Consider the following 20,233-nt stretch of genomic DNA (forward strand, 5'->3'; position numbering starts at 1 on the left):
ACAGCATGGGGTTTTTCAAGAGGGTATATTAAGGTTTTTTAAGAGTCGGCAACGCGCACGTGATACCCCTGAAATTTCAGGCGTCCATAGGCTACGGTAACCATTTACCATCAAATTGGCCGTATGCTTGTTTGCTACCATCGTAGAATAAAAAAAATGGTTTGAAATAAAGACTAAACAAAATGTAATATATATTATAATGTTTGCAAATAATTGAACAAGAAATGTATTATAATATCACTCGCACTCGGCCTCGTGAAGCAAGATGGCGCGCCTCACGTAACGGTAGTGGTAGAAACTGAATACTACCAGGAACGAAAAGAAATACACACCTGAAACAATTAATTATATGATTATCTTATTAATATTATAAACGCGAAAGTTTGTGTGTATGGGTGGATGTTTGTGACTCTTTCACGCAAAAACTACTGAAAGATTTTGATGAAACTTTACAGTAGTATTCGATATACTTAGATCAGAATAACACATAGGCCATAATTTAAAAAGACATTATGTAATTTGGGCGAAATATAATGATAAATGTCAAGTAAGTGTGATGCAGACGAAGTTGCGGGTCAGATATATAGAATGATATATATATGACTAGCTATACCCGCGACTGTGTCCGCGTGGAATTTAACTTTCTTTTTCTAAAATAATAGTAGCCTAAATTACTCCTTATTACATCAATTACCTGCCAATAAAAGTCCCGTCAAAATCGGTCCAGCAATTTCAGAGATTAGCCTGAACAAATAGGCAGACATAAATAAATTGTAGAAAATGTTAGCCAGTTTTGATATAAAATAATCAAAAAATTTAAAGTTTAACATACAAAATTATAAATTTGTTAGGTTTCTATGCCCTTTCAGGGCGTTACAAAAGAATTGTAACAATTTATGTACTCTGTATGCATGAGCTCTATATTTTTGTGATACTGCAATAAATATACGGCGTACTTTGTAAAAGCAGAAACTTACATTTATATTAAAAAAAAAGTAATAGATAAAAATTTTCATTAATCAGTATAAAATGTATCTGTTTGAGTACTGGCAGCGTCGGCGTGAGTGGTTTTCGTTTGTATGCATTTAAGTGGATTAAAAATAAATTATTTGCAGCCACGTTCCGTTTAGCGGGCGCGGGATTAAATTAAATCGAAAGCCATTTTGAAATGTGTGCTCTTTCAAATAATTAAAAAAATATGTAACTAGCTGTGCCTGCGACTTCGTTCGCGTGTTATAGTGATCTCGACCAAATAAAGATAAAAATAATAATCTAACCCAAAAAGGCAATGAAAAAAGTTTCATCGTTCTAGCTTCAAAAATGATTTTCCATATCAACTTGCATCTATTTTATATTACCACCACTTAAAGGTAATATTTTTACAAAGTTTGGATGTCATATTTATTTATATTTAATCTATTCTATACAACTCTTCATCTCCCCTTTCGACCCCTTATAACCTTTTTTTTATTTATATTTAATTAACAGCCAAATAAGTTTCCAGTTTCTTGCTTTAAAATTATAATCGGTCAATCATTGAAATGATGCAGGCTTTTTATAAATACTTTAAAGGTTTAAATGTAACATTTAATTATAGTGAAATTCACGTAAAAGTGTTAATAACGTTTATGTTACAAGTATTTTTACGTAAAAAGTAGGCAATATACTTTGAAGTGAGAGAAGAAGTTAACTAATGGTTTCTTCCATGAATTTTTAACAATAATATAAAGTATATAGTATATATATATATATATATACCTATATAATTTTAATATCTTAATTTTATAATCTATACATATAAATAAAATTGGAGTGTCTGTTTGTAATATTGAAATAATCGTTTTTTACTACATGCATATGAATATATATTTTTTACAATTTTTGTCAGTCTGTTTGTTCCGGCCAATCTCTGAAATGGCTGGACCAATTTTGACGGGACTTTTTTTGTCAGGTAGCTGATATATTAAGGAGTAACTTAGGCTTTATTATAGATAATTCTTGTATTTTAGAAAAATAAAGTTAAATTCCACGCGGACGAAGTTGCGAGTACAGTATTATTTATGTATGTTAGTCTATCAGGTATTTATAATATGGGCCTAGTAGCCTGAAATAAATAAACAAAATAAAACCGAGAATGGTCAATTGTATCCACAGATGTCATTTGCATAACTTGGGAGGAACACTGAATAATAAAAAAAAGCTCTATGACCCTTTTCTCTGAGAAAATACGGATGAATTCGGATAGAGATTTTGTGGTTATCTGTAATTTATTATCTGTGCACCTAAGCCCATCTGATAGATTTATCGATAACTGGCTGTACCGCGGCTTCCTCCGCATGATTCCATATTGATTTACTGAGAGAAAAATAATAAATCGTCTGCTTTATTCCGACACTAGTTATTGTTAAATTTCATGATTACCGGTAGAGCCATCACTAAACAAACAGACTTTGATATTTGTAGTAATACATGTAATTTATATAAATAAATAAATAACCCTGGACAATTAACACAGCGCCATCTAGTCCCACGGTAAGCAGATCTTGTGTTATGGGTACTAGACAACCCATATAAATACATATATATACATATAAATATATATTTTTTGTAAAGACACATATTACACATAAAAAACGTCCAGATCGATACAAACAGCCATACTAATAAATACTAAAGTTTAAGCAAAATCGGATTCGACCATCGGTGGTCTAGCGGTTTAGGACAACCATTTGTATTAATTAATATGACAATAATAAACAGTGCAAGAACAAAACAGACAAAATTTAATTTATAAGTGCCATATATACTTTCATATGCATTTAGTGGAAAGTTGTCTATTTAAAATTACAAATAGACACTTAAATTTTATTTATTTGTATAGATTGTTACTAGTAATAAATGTAACAGATTTGTTCAACACTTCAACCAATTTTAATGAAATGATAACTACATATTGGATATCGGCAATTCATTAGTTGGATGTTTGATTTCAAATTAAACAGTTACTGTAGGCATAGAGCGGTTTTAATATATGACGTCTCTATGTGGATCAGTGGCTGTAGCAATTGATAGATAGGTCACATGTACATAGTATATTATGACAATTCACACGGCGCTATCTGGTCCCAAGGTAAGCAGAGCTTATGATACTAGATAACTAATATAAATGCGTTTGTTTTTTTACAGACCGACAAACAATCGTACACATAATACAAATGTTTGCACCGTACGAGGACTCGAACCCGTGATAATTTGAAGTAAAGAGATGCGCTAAACAGCTAGGCCAGCGGTGCCGTCCAAATAAACTGAATAAAATTTCTTTATGTACAAGCTCATTTAAAAAGAATACGAGCTGAGTTTCTTGTCACTTGTTCTCATCTCGAAATCATTCCGAACTGACGGTAGACTTGGCATATCATAAGAGTCTGTAATAGACCTACATGAATAAAGATATTTTATGAGTTTGATAAACAATAATGTCCGATTTAAGTTGTCATTCAACCAACTATATATTTAATAGTTTGGGTTTTCTTTTGTAATTTTTTAATTCATTCATATATGTGCCTCAAATGAAACACAGTTTACAAAGCAACAAGTAACTTGGCTGAAATGGACTGAGTTACTCACGCAGATGATTTTTTACAAAATCTTCGGTATATGGTGATGGGCGAAGATTAAATTAAATAGATTTCTACATTGTTCTACAAGTCACCTTTTAAGAGATCTTGAGAATGACAAGGATCGTAAACGTGTTGATAAAATAGAAATTTTTTAAAAAATTGACAACCACCGGAAATATGATAAATCATAGATAAATTAAAACCATTACCTGCTCCTAAGAAAGTGAATAATCCGCTGACACATGCCAAGTTAGCTAAGCGATGCTGGTCGTCCTTAATTTTGGAAGCTGTAAAAATAAAAACAATATACGCTTATTCAGGAAAAAACCGACTCTATGGCTATATGACATCATTTTAAAAAATATTTACTAAAAGTACAAAAATCTTAAACGTGGCAGATAAATACAGTAGTTATATATATTGATTAAATAAATAAATATATCATGCTATATTATATTACACAAAAGTCTTTCTATCAACACTTTTTTATCCTTATATATTTTTCTTCTATTTATCACACATACTTATAATTCATCCATTTAACTGATTCTTCATTTTATATATTTAAATTCATCACGAATGCTATTTCTTTTTTTCAAGTGGCTCCACTGAAAATCAGCGCTGTAGTGACACGCTGCGGCACCAGCTGAGTGGAAGCCTTTTCAGCATAGACGATTATTAGTTTTTTAGTTTTCTTTTTTACTCTGTACTCTTTTTTATGCTGAATAAATGATGATGATTATTATTATTATTGCTTTATTAACGCAAAAATTACTAGGTTTAGAGTTATTAATTTTATATGGAAGAAAAAAATAAAATATTCAATAAATATATAATCATCGTTTCAGCTATAAAAGGTTTTGAACACACATAAAAAGTAGTGTTGAATTCATTATCTCTTAATTTTTTTAAAGCCGGTACGAATTATATTAAACAATATCGTCACTTCTAGGATCTGTATTTCCTAATTTTAGAGGTATAATATAAGATCTAAGCACTTGTTTATTACTCTAATTACATAAAAAAATAACAGATTCACGCAGCGCCATCTAGTCCTAAGCTAAGCTTGTGTTGTGGGTAAGCAACTAATAGAAATATATAAATACATTTTTCTGTAATATATATAGAGAATACCCAGACCAATACAAACAATCATACTCTAGAAAATAAATGTTTGTATGGTGCGAAGAATCGAACCGCGATCATCAGAAGTAAATTGGTGTGTCTAATATTGAAGAAATAGCGAGACCTTGCTAATGAACGCTAATAATTAATTATTAATTCATAGAAAACAAATTTTATGTAGCCTCTAGAAACACAATCAGAATTTCTTTTGTTCAACCTGAAACGCATAATTTTCATGGCACTACAAAATTAGGAGCCAGGAATAATAAGTTCAACTGTTCATCATCCAGTTGGTAGATTGTCATTATTGTGAAATTGTAAACCTACAAATGTTGTTTGAAAGCTAAAGCTGTGGTCGGTGTAAGAGCGATAAGCGATCCTTGAATAAAAAACTGGCATCAGTGAGCGTAAAACTCACCTTCTTTGTTTCTACTATTATTTTAGGTTAAAAATATTTAGAGTAATAACAAGGGCAAACATACGTCTCCTCTCTGCAATGACTGCTAAAAAGGAGGTGTCTGGACGTTTTTTGTATTTCGATTGTTTCTAGTGTTATTAATTCTATATATGTAGAAATATTAATTTTCTACACAATATGATACAATTATAGACAGATATTGCAATTGATGTTGGCTAAACATCATGTCAATGGGCTGGGAACACAGCTCGTAGGACAGATGGCCGTTGGGGCAGTAAAGTCCTCGAGTGGCGACCGCGGACTGGAAGACGCAGCGTGAGAAGGCCTCTAGCAAGGTGGACCGACGTTCTGGTCAAGATCGCTGGAAGGCATTGGATGCGAGCAGCGCAGGACCGATCGTCGTAGAGATCTTTGGGGGAGGCCTTTGTTCAGCAGTGGACGTCTTCCGGGCTGAGTTGATGATGAAACATCATCAAATTATAATTGTACTAAATAATAATCATAAATTTGACTAAATCTATTATAAAACAAAATCCCTCACCGCGTCTGTTCATATGCTCAATGATAATTACAAAACTACTCAATTAATTTTCATTTCATTCGGCAACAGAGTGATTGAGCGTTTAGGTGTAAAAATAATAAGCTTTTGTGTACATTAACTGAAATACTCGAGCCATGCTGGGAGTGGTGGCCTGGTAGTTAACAATAATTATAGTAATTAGATCAACGGCGCATGTCACAAACTATTGTTAATATCGACGCTTAATTGTACGGTAATTGACCACAAAAGGTGTCAGATGTAATGCTAATTAAGATAACATAACGTCATAACTGTTGTCTTTGATGGGGTAGCCAGATTCATTGTCAATTATCAACATACTTGACACGTCCTTCCACTTCCTTTTCCACTTCGTTGGGTTTATTTGAATCCAACTTGGCAAGGCAAGCCTGTCTATCGGATTATTATTGGTTTAATATCGATGTTTACCTCATAGGAGAGTCAGTCAGAAATATAAATTAACACAATTATTTTTTGTTGGTTAGTTTTGAAATTACCACCTCTTGGGCGTAATTCAAGGTAGAAAATAATTAAGCCAGAAATGTCATACCTCAGTGCCAATGCCAATTAAAATCCGCTTAATATCAGACTCCAGCTTTATGCTATCTTGGGATTCATAATGAATTTAATCAGTAGGAAAATCCTACCACTGAGGCGACAAAAATTGTAATAAAACGGTTATACTTAGGGATAGAGTAGACGCGATGCTTTTAGTGTAGATTACTGGCGATTTTGATACTTTTCGGAAGGTTTACTATTTAACTATCAATACATTAGTATATATAGATAGTTGAATAAATGTAGAATAAAGTAGTAGAACAAATATTAAATAGGAAACCTTCCGTAAAGTATACAATAATAATTATAAAGTGGTAAAGTTTGTCAGTTTGTAGGGGTAATCTATGGATATAATGAACCGATTTTGAAAATTCTTGTACTAATAGAAAGCCACGTTATTTGTAAATGTCATAGATTATGTAACATAACGATAGGACCAATAGCAGTGGAGCTGCAATGAAAAATGTAGCAGAAACGGGAAAAATGTGACGCAAACGAAATTGCGCGATGATTGTAAGTTGCAACCGCCTATATACATACAACAGTACCACTGAAATCACATCATTAGGTGACGCATTTGACCACTTGTGCGTTCGCATTCTGGAAGACTAACTCTTTAAAATAGTCATTTAAATAATCAGAATTACTCTGGATAATTCACACAGCGTCATCTTGTCCCAAGAGCTAAGTAGAATCTCGGAACCCCAAATATTATCTTTCTCAAAGATTATTTTTAGGACTTATGTTTGTAATTCAGAATTTGATTTTTAACTAATATAATAAATAGGTAGCATTTAATTAGTATCAGTTGTTTTATTTAGGGTCTCGTTAAAATTTTGCCACACTATCCGGATCCCACCTAAAAATTTTTGCCGACCACCAACCAAACCACTAAATATTAGAATGGAACACAGTAACTGAAAGTATCTCGTTTGTTCAACTTAAATAAGGTTTTATAAACAAATATAAACTCTTCAAACCCCATTGGAGTCTTTTCGAACTGAATTAATAAATGAAAACGTAATTAAGAAATTTTGTTAGCATTATTAATGTTTGAATCAATAATTCAGGTATTCATTAACTTCAAAATACTCGTAATATCACTCTGACGGAGTATAGTTTCAGAGTGAACGTTTTTCGTTCTTTCATTAGGGATTAGGAGCAATTTGAAATTGGCGAAATTTGATACAATCTCAATGATTGTACAATTGGTGTACAATACAAATAGGAAGTTATAAATAATACCCACTCTATAGGTGGTTCTTGTTTTAACAAAGCATCTAATTAGTATGACACCAATTAGCGAAACTCGAGGAAATCACCAATATTAGACGGCCTCGGTGGTCTGGCGGTTAGCGGTAGCACCCATAGTACTATATTGTTCAAAATTACATTAAATTGAACAGTATTTTTAAATCAAATCAATTTTTAATCAATACCAGTAATTAAATTAAACACGTAAAGTACCTGATACAAAGAAATAATTAAAACAACTCATGCAAATATTTACGTTAGTGATTTTATTGTTTCTCATGTTATTTTTTGATATCTTTATTATCATTTTATCCGTTCTAGTGATTGATTAATTTTTGTAGCAGAGAAAATCAATTTTAAATAATGTTTAATTAACGCCTGCATCTTCATAACTTATAGCATCACGTAGCGTACATATACGATCACGTCAACTTTCAAACAAAAACAACTGCATCTAAATAGGTGCATTCATTTACGACCTACATTACCAGACAATTTATATGTAAAATGTAAGAAGATTTAATATGTAGCATCATACCGTCTTTAAATCGAACGCAAGCACGTCCAATTTTTGTGACGGCCAGAGAAAATACTCCAATCCAGACGAGGGTAGCCACCAACAAGTACACCTGAAAATATTGATTATCTGTAAATATAATAACACCATTATGACTAAAATATATATTAACGTCCCCTCGGTGGTCGAGTGGTTTAACACACCGCCTTACTTCCGATGGTGCGGGTTCGATTCCTCGCACGGCACATACATTATGAGTATGATTTTTTATGTCGGTCTGGGTGTTTTCTATGTATAATATGTATGTATTTACGGAAAAAATATATATCTGCGTATTTGTATCAATTGATACAAACATAGATTTATTTTTTTGTAAATACAGCTTGTGTTACAGTACTAGGTAACTATCTAGTACCCACAACACAAGCTTTAGCTAGCTTAACTGGGTTCTAGAGGACGCTGTGTGAATTGTCCTGAGATTATTATTATTATTATTATATAATATCTAAGGGGGTAGTTAGAAGCATTATCAACTGTCAACGTTGCGGACAATGCAACACTGCCAATAGTCAGTGTTGCATTGTCCGCAACGTTGTCTGTATATTCTGCTTTGTAGCATAATAATGCTACAAAGCAGAATATACAGATTGTTTACTATATTTTAGATTCGAGATTTTGTAAATAGGTATTATGCGACAAATCAGAAGATTGTTTACTATACTTTAGTTTTATTTGAGATTTTGTAATATTAATTTCAGTTGACAAGCAGCTTTCTTTATAAGCTTAGGTAGCAAAATTACATCATAAGAGGGATGACATGAAAGATCCATCACAAGAACAACGAGCAAGAAACTTGGGCGCTGCTCTTTTAAATAATTTAGTTATAACTTTAAGTTGAAATATGTGAATACAATACCAACTAGCACTAATTCATTGGAGTCACAATAATAATAATAATAATCTCAGGACAATTCACACAGAGCCATCTAGACCGATATAATAATATCTAAATATACAATCAAATTAGTAACTGGGGTTGACTAACTGAATAAGAGTAAATCAGTCGTTACTAGTCATTAGAGCAGACCAGTTCTTACTACAGTCGAATTAATGTAATTGTAAGAGATTGCCTTGAGTGATAAAGGCCGCCGCCCGCCTTTTGTTAGCATATTTATATTAAGTTCTTTTTGTAAATATTTCTTATGCATATTATTGTGTACAAAAAAAAATTTATATAAAAAAAGAACTTTAAATGAATATGCTAATGAATTAGTCTTACACATTTATTATATATAACAATAAATAGTTATATATAATAATATTGAAAGGTGACTGACATAGTGATCTATCAACGCACAGCCGAAACTACTAGACGGATCGGACTGAAATTTGGCGTGCAGGTAGATGTTACGACGTAGGCATCCGCTAAGAAAGGATTTTGATTAATTCTACCCCCAAGGGGATAAAATGGGGGATGAAGATTTGTATGAAACTTTATCGATTTTAAACCGATCAGGCTGAGACTTTGCATGTATAAAGCTACTATGACGTAGGCATCCCCTAAGAAAGGATTTTGATAAATTGAACCTCCATGGGGATAAAATACGGGATGTTGACGGGAAACTAATACATCATCCTGTAAATGTATTAGTTTGAACCTATCAGTACCTAATGGAACAAATAAATTAAGACGAACAAAATAATTTTTATTTCTTTAGGCTACTTTTATTTTAGAAAATCAAGTTAAATTCCACGCGGATGAAGTCGCGGGAACTGCTAGTTATTACATATATCTCTTTTAAACACTCACTATTATGACACTTAGAAATATATACCTACTTCTATATTTAGAAGCATACGACCAACCCTTAAAAATATAAACGTTCAATATTTGTCACTTTCCAAACGTAGTGCAAATAAAGCATATTATTTTCTATCTCTGTCTGCCCTACCCTTTTTGGGATGATATATTGTAAACCAAAATATTTGTGTTGATGGATCCCACGCAAAATATGAGCATAATGTTTAGGCGCGGTTCTTGTTTGCTTTGCCTTCGACATTATCAGTCACATATATTGAATATGAATAAGACTTTATTTGTTTGAAATGTTATGACTATACGTACATATACATAAAACAATATTTCTTGTTATTCATCTACCTTTTCCACTCTTATGAATATGGTAGTTTGTTTTTACATAAGATCTTCAAAATGTGAAGTTGTACAATAGTTACTTAAGAAAGGAACTCGTAAGATTCTAGTTTATTCTTAGCTATAATCTGTATTATAAATGTCAGAAAAATAAAAAAACTCCCATGTAAATACGTCAAGATTTTTTATATACATATATGTATTGCTTTTTTTTAATTTTTTTTTTATTGGGTTGTTTGGGCTATTATCAGATGTTTGTAGCACCTGCAGCACTGCGACCTACATAGATTTATTGTGCTCGCCCTTTTTCAAAGTTCGTTTTTTCAAAGTACCTACACCCGTCAGGGACAAGAATTGAAGGATATTCTTAGGAGCGATGGTTTTTTATGTATTGATACATATTTCATCATATTTTTAATAATAACATTACCTGTACTTCACAAATATGTAGAAGAAACAAAAATATAGTTGACTTACCAGCATAGCACGACAGTTTTCAGTGAGAGCTACAATGAGCAGCAATATCCCAGCGCCGGTGACGCCGCTCAGCACAGCGCCGGTGGCCACGCTCATAACTGAGAAGAAAAATACAAACTGAAAGGTCTTCTAAGATGGACAAAATCTAAACAAACAGTAGTTTCGAAATAGTCTTATTTTCTTTTAAAATATTAATAAAATGTAGATCTGAAATCTAAAGTTTTTGCCCAACTGAAGAGGAAACGCCACTACACATCCTATGTGGTTGTAGCCCACACATGCATAAAGGAAATATATCCTTTAGAAAGTACACCCCTGAGGAGATAAAAACCATCGCTGCTAAGAATATCCTTCAATTCGTGTCCCTGATGGGGCTAAGTAGTGAACTCTGAAAAAGGGCGAGCACAAGATATATTATATCTATGTAGGTCGCAGTGCTCTAGGTTTGAGCACCTGACAATGGCCCAAAACCCTTTGAAATTTCTGATTCCTCTCATTCCTTATCACATAATGTGTCACTTCATCGATCCCTTCCATCAGCAACTAACGTGTAGTGTAAATTACGGTTCACCTCTAATGTAACTTTTTGTAAGTGAAAGTGATTCTTAATTCACTACCCATGAATACAAATGTTCGTACCTTGCGAGGAATCGCACGCGCTGACAACTGAAGTAAAGCGGTGCGTTAAATCGCTGGATTATGGAGCCCATCCAATATTAAATATAATTACAGCAATTATGTATTAGTAATAACCAACTATACGTAAAAATTTCCAATATGAAGTCATTTATATAAAGGTTTGCAATAGTCATCTGCGAGGACACTTCGATCTCACCCTTTTCAGCCGCCAAGCAGCTTGTTTTGTAAACGATTTTGGTTGTGGGATGCAGATTAACCAGTGAAATTATAGGAGAATATAAGAGGCATCTTAGTCCTTTGTAATGGCAACGCATAAGTGGTATCACAGGTGTCACACAATAAAGTGATATCCGTAGTGCAGTTCTTGTAAATAGACAACGGTTACCACTTACAGGTCGGCCGTCTGTTTGTTTGCGAATTCAATAACAAAAAAAAATACTACATACCATTAACATTCTGCCTTATTCTCTATATCTTATTTATAAAATTCTCGTGTCACAGTTTTCGTTCCCATACTTCTCCGAAACGACTTGACCGATTCTCATGAAATTTTGTGAGCGTATTGAGTAGGTCTGAGAATCGGCCAAGATCTATTTTTCATCCCCCTAAATGTCAGGGGTAGTCCACCCCTAATTTTTTTTTTATTTTAAGGTAAAACAACGTTTGCCGGGACAGCTAGTAAACTATAAATGTGTAAGATTTCATACTCTTCCGTCCGCGCAATTTTCGTTAAAAAGAGTAGAAAGTTTTTGTTTCTCATATATGAATTATTTTAGTTGAAATTTATTAGTTTTGTATCACGTAAATTAAAAAAAAATTGTGTGTAATTATATAGTATTCCGGAAATTAATATCCGGGTCTTCATCAGAATAAAAAAATGGATTATTGAAATTTCTTACATTGAGAATTTGTGGTCTGATGCATATCGTCATACTGCTTTCCGTGAGTCAAAATTAGAGTCAGGAGAATAGATCCAACTAAGATTTGACAGAAGGCAATCATAAGAACACCAGGGAATAAATTACAAATGCCACAGCAGCTCTCGAAGTGGCAGCCAGGCTTGTGGACAGCGAAATGGAGTGGTGCCCTGGTGGAACTGCGACTACTGCTCTTATCCCTGTTGTCACCAGATTTTGCGAATTCTATAGTACTTTTTGGCATTTTGATGAAAATAATTCTAACAAGTTTTATATGATTTCGGTTTGTTTACTTTAATGTAGAATGACTTTAGTCTTGAAAGATGTTTCTGTCATTTGTCGGTAATTGAGTAATGAGGTGATCTTATTTATTAATATATCGACGACTATAATCACAGACGGGGTAGTCAGAGCTAATTTATTTTATACTAACTGTGCCTATAAATTTATAGCCGATTTTAATGTATAAGCTATATTACTGAAAAGTTTCACAAAAATCCGTTAGGTAGTTTTTGTGTGAAAAAGTAACAAACTTTCGCGTTTATAATATTAATAAGATATATTATAGGAATTACCTGGAATGACATTGCTGTGTTAATCAAAAACGTATGTAAATTAACGAGTAATAACTCGTAAACAAAATATTGAGTTTTGGGGTTTTAATAATTTTAAATTAAGTGTGCTTATTTTTCCATTTTCAGATGAGAGATTAGAGATTCAGTTTCTAAGTTTTACAGGATGCATTGATATTTACTACTTAGCTGTTACACGCGCCTTCGTTCTCGTGAAACTTATTATATTTTAATACAATAAATAAAATTTCTAAAATAAAAATAGCCAAAGTTAATGCTAATAACATTAGCTATCTGCGAGTAAAAGTCCCGTCAAAACCGGTAAAGTGTTTCAGGGATAAGCAAGAACAAACAAACAGTCAGACAGGTAAAAATTATTTCAATAAAATGTTTCATGTACCTAAGTCCCGTATATACTGTCATATGCATTTAGATATTTATTAAAATTAAAAAAATTATTCAAACTCTTAATTTGTGATTACAGTTTTTTTTTATTCGTATAGATTTGAATAGATTCTTATCTATCTAGTCGAGGTACATTTGTAAATATAATTTTCACAAAATATCTATGATTTCCTGTTTTCGTAAATGCATTATAACCATTCGTCAGTATCATTAAAAATAACATATAGATTATGTAGGTAGATATGATATTTGATTGTTTGACTATCAATATTCGATATAGCTAATATTTATTTATTTCCATCATGCTTCTTTGCTATTCAATTATATAAAAAATTTACTCTAAAATTGGCTTTGCTAGTCTAGCCGTTTAGTACACTGCTATACTTCCGATGGTCTTGGATGCGATTCCTCACAGTGTGCAGACATTTTTATCCATGATTATGATTACCTACTTGTATTTTTTTACTGGTTTATGGTGGCATGATGGGTGCACCTGGAGGATGATAGAATGAGCATGAAGTTAGGCCAGTTAACTCGTAACGAGGTCATAAGGAATTGGCAACGATGGTTTCCAAAGGAACCGCGTGGAGGTCGCGCTAGCATGGTAAATTTAACAATGGGGTTACAATTCAACTTCAATTACTAACAATTCCTTCTCCTTGTGACTGTGTACTGTATACAAATATAATATTATGTAAAAAAACCTTGTCTAAAGGAACTCCTTTTAATAATATATTTTAGTCATGTATTATATTTTTTAAGGTTATTAGTTTTATTGTTTATTTTTTTATTTCTGTGTAAATAAATTTGTCAATAAAAAAAAAGTATTAAGTTTTTTTTTTCAGTTTAGTTTGGAACTAGATGGTAGTGTGTTAATTGTCCTATGTTATTTTTATGGCATTCTATGGGTACTGAAAATAATATCATCATTAGGTAATGAGATAGGTTTGGCTGTTTCTAATGTATTTTTAATGAGCCGCTCTAAACATCAGCGCTAAAATATTGTATTTACAGAATATGTTGATGGAGGACGGGTCCCTTTTGGTTTATTGTAATGACGGCCTATTTGTTCAATGTTATGATCATTTGGATTTTTATATATATAATAGGTGTATATTCTGCCGGAACTAGTGGGAGATCTGTGAGTATTAACTAAATAATTAATGGAATAACTTTATACCAGAGTTATGATTTTACAAACAAAAATTAGTCCACAAGTTTATGATCTTAGAAAAACTATAATTAGTTTATTTTTGCTTGTCACCGGAGTCCATAGAATGGTAATCTCTCCTTGTGACTCTGGCTATGGTGTAGGTACACCGTGTGATTTTTTAAAGGATAAGAATCTCACACACCCTCTCGCTCCCCCTTTGGTCAGGATGAAATTATTTTGAAGATTATTTTACACGATATAAAAATTACGTCTATCTATATAACCAATTCATACAAATAACTTTGTACAGTTATTCGTCAAAGATAACTACTACTACTAGAGACAGTTTTTAACTTATTTATTTAATTGCTTTATTCACTACCAATAAGAGTAGAAAAAGATTTAAGACAGAAGCAGGTACAAAAGGCGGTCCTGTCGCTGACGCAATCTCTTCCAGAGTTAGGAAAGAGAGTGTTACTAGAAAGTAGGTAGGTAGGTAGTAGTAAAAATATACCGGATGTACACAAGATAGGGTTTAAAAAGTAATCTAATATTAAAAACAAACTAATAGTTTATAGAGAACTAGAGCTTAGAACCCGGCTTCGCACGAGTGTACATGTATCATATATATATAAACTTTGCTCTTGAATCACTCTATCTATTAAAAAAAACCGCTTCAAAATCCGTTGCGTAGTTTTAAAGATTTAAGCATACATAGGGACGAACAGACAGCGACAGCGACTTTGTTTTATACTATGTAATGATTTAGATACTTTCATTCCTTTCTATCCAGGGTCCTTATAAGTCTACATTGATAACAGCACGACGCTGTGTGAAAACAAAAGTACCATATGAAAAAGAACGGACGGCCATAGCAAATCTGGAGCTCTATAACACTTCTACAGCAGTTAATTTGATGAGGGGAAACTTTACTGTATTCAAGGAGACCAAGCATTTGAAGGTATTTTTAGTCGAATTATCATCATCATCATCATCATCATCACTGCAGTCCACTGCTGGACATAGGACATAGATATAAAAATAATCGGTATTCAAATAAACTTAAAATGAGCACATTTCATTTTCATTCTACCACTCATTCGGAATGCAGACTGTTGTTCTAAGCTCATACAGATTAACAAGGATTAGGCATATGATATTCAACATAGAAACTGCTACACACAAATTTTTGTAAGTAGCAGCCAAAATATAAGATATATTGAAGTAATATTATTTTTATTTTCATGTAACTGGAAACAAGCAGGATGACGTATCTAATAAAGCATAATTACCTATTCAAATTGTGTATAAAATTGTCGCTATACTCACCCCAAATACACCAAAATGTCCGCCAATTTGCAGCAAGTTTTTAATATGACCGTTCGTTCCCGCGATCGAAACTGTCACTGGTGTTGCGCGCCGCGTCCACCAGAGGGCAGGATTTGCTCACATCCCCAACATAAAGACATTACAGGGACGTATAGATACTTTTATAGTGTAGGTGTGTTGTGGTATGTTGAAGGTGTAGTGCCGCGAAAGTGTCAATAATTGCAGGTAAATTACACACAAATGAAATAATAATTTATTTATTAAAACTTAATACACAAATAAAGGTGCACTCAGCGGACTTAACATCTTCGATTACTCACACGACACAATAAGTATGTCTGTATAGATTTTAGACGGTCTCGGTGGTCTAGCGGTTTAGCACACCGCTTTACTTCCGATCGTCGCGGGTTCGATTCCTCGCACGGTGCAAACATTTGTATTCATGAGTATATTTGTTTGTATCGGTCTGGGTGTTTTCTATGTATATTATGTATGTATTTACAAAAAAAATATCTAAGTATTAAATCAGCTATCTAGTACCCATAACACAAGCTTTGCTTACCGTGGGACTAGGCGGTGCGTGTTTTAATTGTCCGGGGTTATTTATTTACTTTGTTACATATGAATGTGGATGGTTATAAGGGCAGAGGAAGGCCGAAAAAGAGATGGATGGACTGTGTGAAAGATGATATGGTAAGAAAGGAAGTAAATAACGCGATGACTGCGAACAGGGATGAATGGAAGCAAAAAACATATTACGCCGACCACAAATAAATGGGATAAGGAAGAAGCAGATGATGATGGTGTTTTCTATTATTCCAAAAAAATTGTTGTAATAATTCTGTAATTGTTTAGTACACTAGGAACTAGATGGCGCTGTGTGAGTTGTTCAGGCTTTTATTATTATCCTATATTGTGCTGGATTTGTTTTTCAGGGTACAGCCAAACACTACCAATGGGTGAATAAGAAATGGACGCCGAGTTTAGTTCTTCGTCAAGACGGCTGTGGTGGTATTTTTGTTACCATCCTCGTATCCGCTATAGGAGTTAAATATGACTCTAAGAACTGCGTAGTATCAGTTGTAAGTCTGATAATTGCTATGTAACTTTACGACTACAAGCCTAAACGGGGTAGGCAGAGGTATTGCTAACGGTTTTTGTTAATAGAACACTAGAAATGCTCAGTTTTAAATGACATACCTTTGGGATTTTTTTTATAAATGACAATGGAATGGTCCAGCAGTCTGCACTAATAGATTACAGTGGACGATGATAAGATGAGGATGAGGTCAGATCAGTTAACCCATCGTGACAAATTCACCAATAATTTATCACGATGGTCTCCAGGAGGAACCGCGTGGAGGTTAACCTGATATGGTACAATCAATGCGATCATCAGTTCACGTTACTAACAATCCCTTTTCCCCCTACCTTTGGGATTGTTTGATGGTATTTTTTTTATGAATAAAAGGTTCACAAAGTATTTTTTTATTTAATATATAATTGGAATTATATAATATCTAGCAAGAGATATGAAAATAGAAAGAGGCAATCAAGTGCTCCATTCCTGGTATCTAAAGTTTCATATATCTGTACCCTTTATTTTTGTCAAATCTGATATTTCTTTAAATATTCTTTATTGCACATAAATACATTTGTAAGTACATTAATTACAGCTAATGTTTACAAAGGAGGACTTATCTCTAAAAGAGATCTCTTCCAGTCAATCCAATAGAGCGTGGCATAGAAAGTGTTGAGTGGGTTAAAATGTGCAAATAATTTTTTTTTTTTTTACTTTTTCTTTTATGTATTTGTAATGGCAAACCAAATGACGTCAATGTGCTTCCTCTAACATGGTTGAGGGCAATGATAGTTGGCTTCATCCGACATACTCGTGAACGGGTGCTGCTTGTGGGGACTGCTCTGTTCGGGTTATGACTACTATTTATTTTTTTATAATTGTAAGTTGCTAATTGTAGCAGAATTAAACAGAATAATATAAATCCATTATGTAGTGAAATGGATATTCGCAAAATATCGCATAATTCTATAAAATATAGTCCAGTAGTGTCTATAATTTGATTTGTCTGTTTATTTATTTATTATTTGTCTTTTTGTATTAACAGGGTAATTATTTCTTCAAAGACTTGGATTCTAACAAAGTGGCACACATGTGGCTACCTACAAAGGAGTACGGGAGAGCTCTGTGGAAGGTCGAAGCCTTCAGTACTGACGGCTTGGTGGATTGCTGGGACTTCACGGAAATCGTTGAACCAATATAGACTTTATTATTATTCCATATATACATGACTTAATTGTACAACTAAGAACCTAAAATTAAAAAGCTTAAAAAATATAATATAATAACTAAAATATATTATTAAAAATCCCTTTAGGCAAAGTTCCGAAGATATTGGCAGCGTTCCCTCTTTGAATAGCTAGACTAATTCTTTGTCCAAGATAGCTGCCAGCTCTTCGGTCTTCTGTGATGTCGACTTTATTTATATGATAATAGCAATAATAATAGCCCTAGACAATTTACAAAAAATAAGAGCTTGTTATGGGTATTAGACAATCATAGGCATATTCTTTAAAATACATACATCATATACGTAGAAAACATCCATTACAAACTATTATATTCGAAGTCTGTATTATCCGAGGAGAACCAATGACCGTCGGATGTAAAGCGGAATGATAACCGCTGGACTGCCGACGCAGTCGCATCATTGTATGAAAATGATTAATAAGCATGCAACATCTTTTTTAATCTTCTAATAATAAGATTATAGCCATTTCGTTCGCTTCACAAAAATGCGTCTGTTATAGAGCATTTATGGCGTAATGGTCCATGAACAGCTCTTTTCGTAGCTGTATAAACAGATACGAGAGCGGCATGGCCTACCACAGGCTCGACAAGGGAAATTATTGGCAGTAGTCGGTACTGAGCCGCCTAGCTGGCGCTTCCATCTCTTGCCAGCAAGCCTTTGAAGCCATCATCGCAAACCCTTCGACCCCACAAGGAATATAAAGATATATTTACAAGTAGTTCTATTAATTAATATCTCAATTACTATGTATTTATGTGTTAATTCACAACGGTTGCTTTACCGATTAACATAAACGAAAAATTTTTTTACAAGGAACTTTCATCCTTTTGCCATGCCGTATTTATACCGTGTGACGGTATAAATTGTCCAAGTTTCATTAAAATTGAATGAAAGATTTTGGAAATCATCGAGGAAAAACTTGAAAACTTGAATTTTATTTATAAAGATTGTGATTTATTTTTATTAAACAAAATAACCTTTGATTTTTTTGCTCATATTAAATTACAAATAAAAGTATCGTATTTGTGAATTGTAATTAATCTTCACTTAGCACCCCTTCCTCTCAATCCCTAATCATCGAGACCCATCGGGTGGCTCTCTTTAAACATCTTATATTTATATTATAAGTCAGCAAGTTGTGAGTATGGATGTATAGATAGAGAAATTGATGTTTGTTACTCTTTTACGCAAAAATTACTAATTGGATTGTGATTAAACTTTACAGTAATATAGCTTATACGTCAGAATAACACATAGACTATAAATTTCAAGCGGGTGAAATCACGGGAACAGCTAATATATGGTACTTTAGTAATATTTAACTATAAAGACTTAACGTACATACATTAAAAATAAAGCAAATTCATGTGGAATACATGTTCTTCAGCCGGGAAGTAACGTTCATTAAGTATTTAACTAAATAGCTCTGCATGGAGCATACAGTACTGGACCATTACAATGAGGTCGTCACACACAACGCTAAGTATAAACTTATTAATATTACAAACGCGAAAGTTTGTGAGTATGGATGGATGGGTTTGTTACACTTTCACGCAACAACTACTGAACGGATTTTGATAAAACTTTACTGTAATATAGCTTATAATAATAATAATAATAATAATTTATTTATTTGCTTATATATCTGAATAACACAGGCTATAATTTAAAAGATATTAAGTTAATTGGGCGAAATATAATGTCAAGTGTGATGCAGACAAGTTGCACGGGTCAGCTAGTTACATATATTAATTTTTTTGTCCATTAAATTTTTAAAAGTATTACGATTTTTTAGAATATTCATGCAGCTTTTGAAAAAGAAAGGCCTAAAATTAATAAATTAAAAATATTACGACGCAGGATCTTACGACAATGTTGAAAGTATGGTCGCCAGTTAAAATTCTCGATTTGATAAAATCGAAAAACCATTAGCGCAAGTGACAGGATGAAATATCTACTAATTATATTTCTTCTAGATTGAATGACTTGCAAGAAATTATATCTCAGAAAACATTACACTTTTGTTTGTAATATAGCTCAAAATTTCCTTTATTGATAAAAGTTCTTTTAATTTATACAAAACTGTATTATCACAAAGTAATATGATCTACATTTTATTTAAAAAAAACATTGAAAGTCTCTAAAATCATTGCACCCTTGCGAGGACGATATGCGCTCAAGTAAATTTAACATTGCACTTTCAATTAG

General features: G+C 32.9%; 2 protein-coding genes across 2 annotated transcripts; one reads left to right on the forward strand and one right to left on the reverse strand.

The window, feature by feature from the left end:
• Window positions 1–210: 210 nt before the first annotated feature.
• LOC131843578 (uncharacterized) lies at window positions 211–12,521 on the reverse strand. Its single transcript, XM_059192249.1, has 5 exons — window positions 12,219–12,521; window positions 10,681–10,778; window positions 8,073–8,163; window positions 3,830–3,907; window positions 211–332 (listed from the first exon to the last, which is right to left on the reverse strand). Exons 1-5 carry the CDS (start codon window positions 12,478–12,480, stop codon window positions 238–240), a joined length of 624 nt encoding a protein of 207 aa, XP_059048232.1. The 5' UTR covers window positions 12,481–12,521; the 3' UTR covers window positions 211–237.
• Window positions 12,522–14,267: 1,746 nt separating this feature from the next.
• On the forward strand, window positions 14,268–17,977 carry LOC131843527 (uncharacterized). Its single transcript, XM_059192193.1, has 4 exons — window positions 14,268–14,354; window positions 15,160–15,327; window positions 16,631–16,777; window positions 17,822–17,977. Exons 1-4 carry the CDS (start codon window positions 14,268–14,270, stop codon window positions 17,975–17,977), a joined length of 558 nt encoding a protein of 185 aa, XP_059048176.1.
• Window positions 17,978–20,233: the final 2,256 nt, after the last annotated feature.

The sequence above is a fragment of the Achroia grisella genome, unplaced genomic scaffold (genome assembly GCF_030625045.1).
Source record: "Achroia grisella isolate CSIRO2021 unplaced genomic scaffold, CSIRO_AGI_Agris_v1 utg319, whole genome shotgun sequence".
In the NCBI taxonomy this organism is placed as follows: domain Eukaryota; kingdom Metazoa; phylum Arthropoda; class Insecta; order Lepidoptera; family Pyralidae; genus Achroia; species Achroia grisella.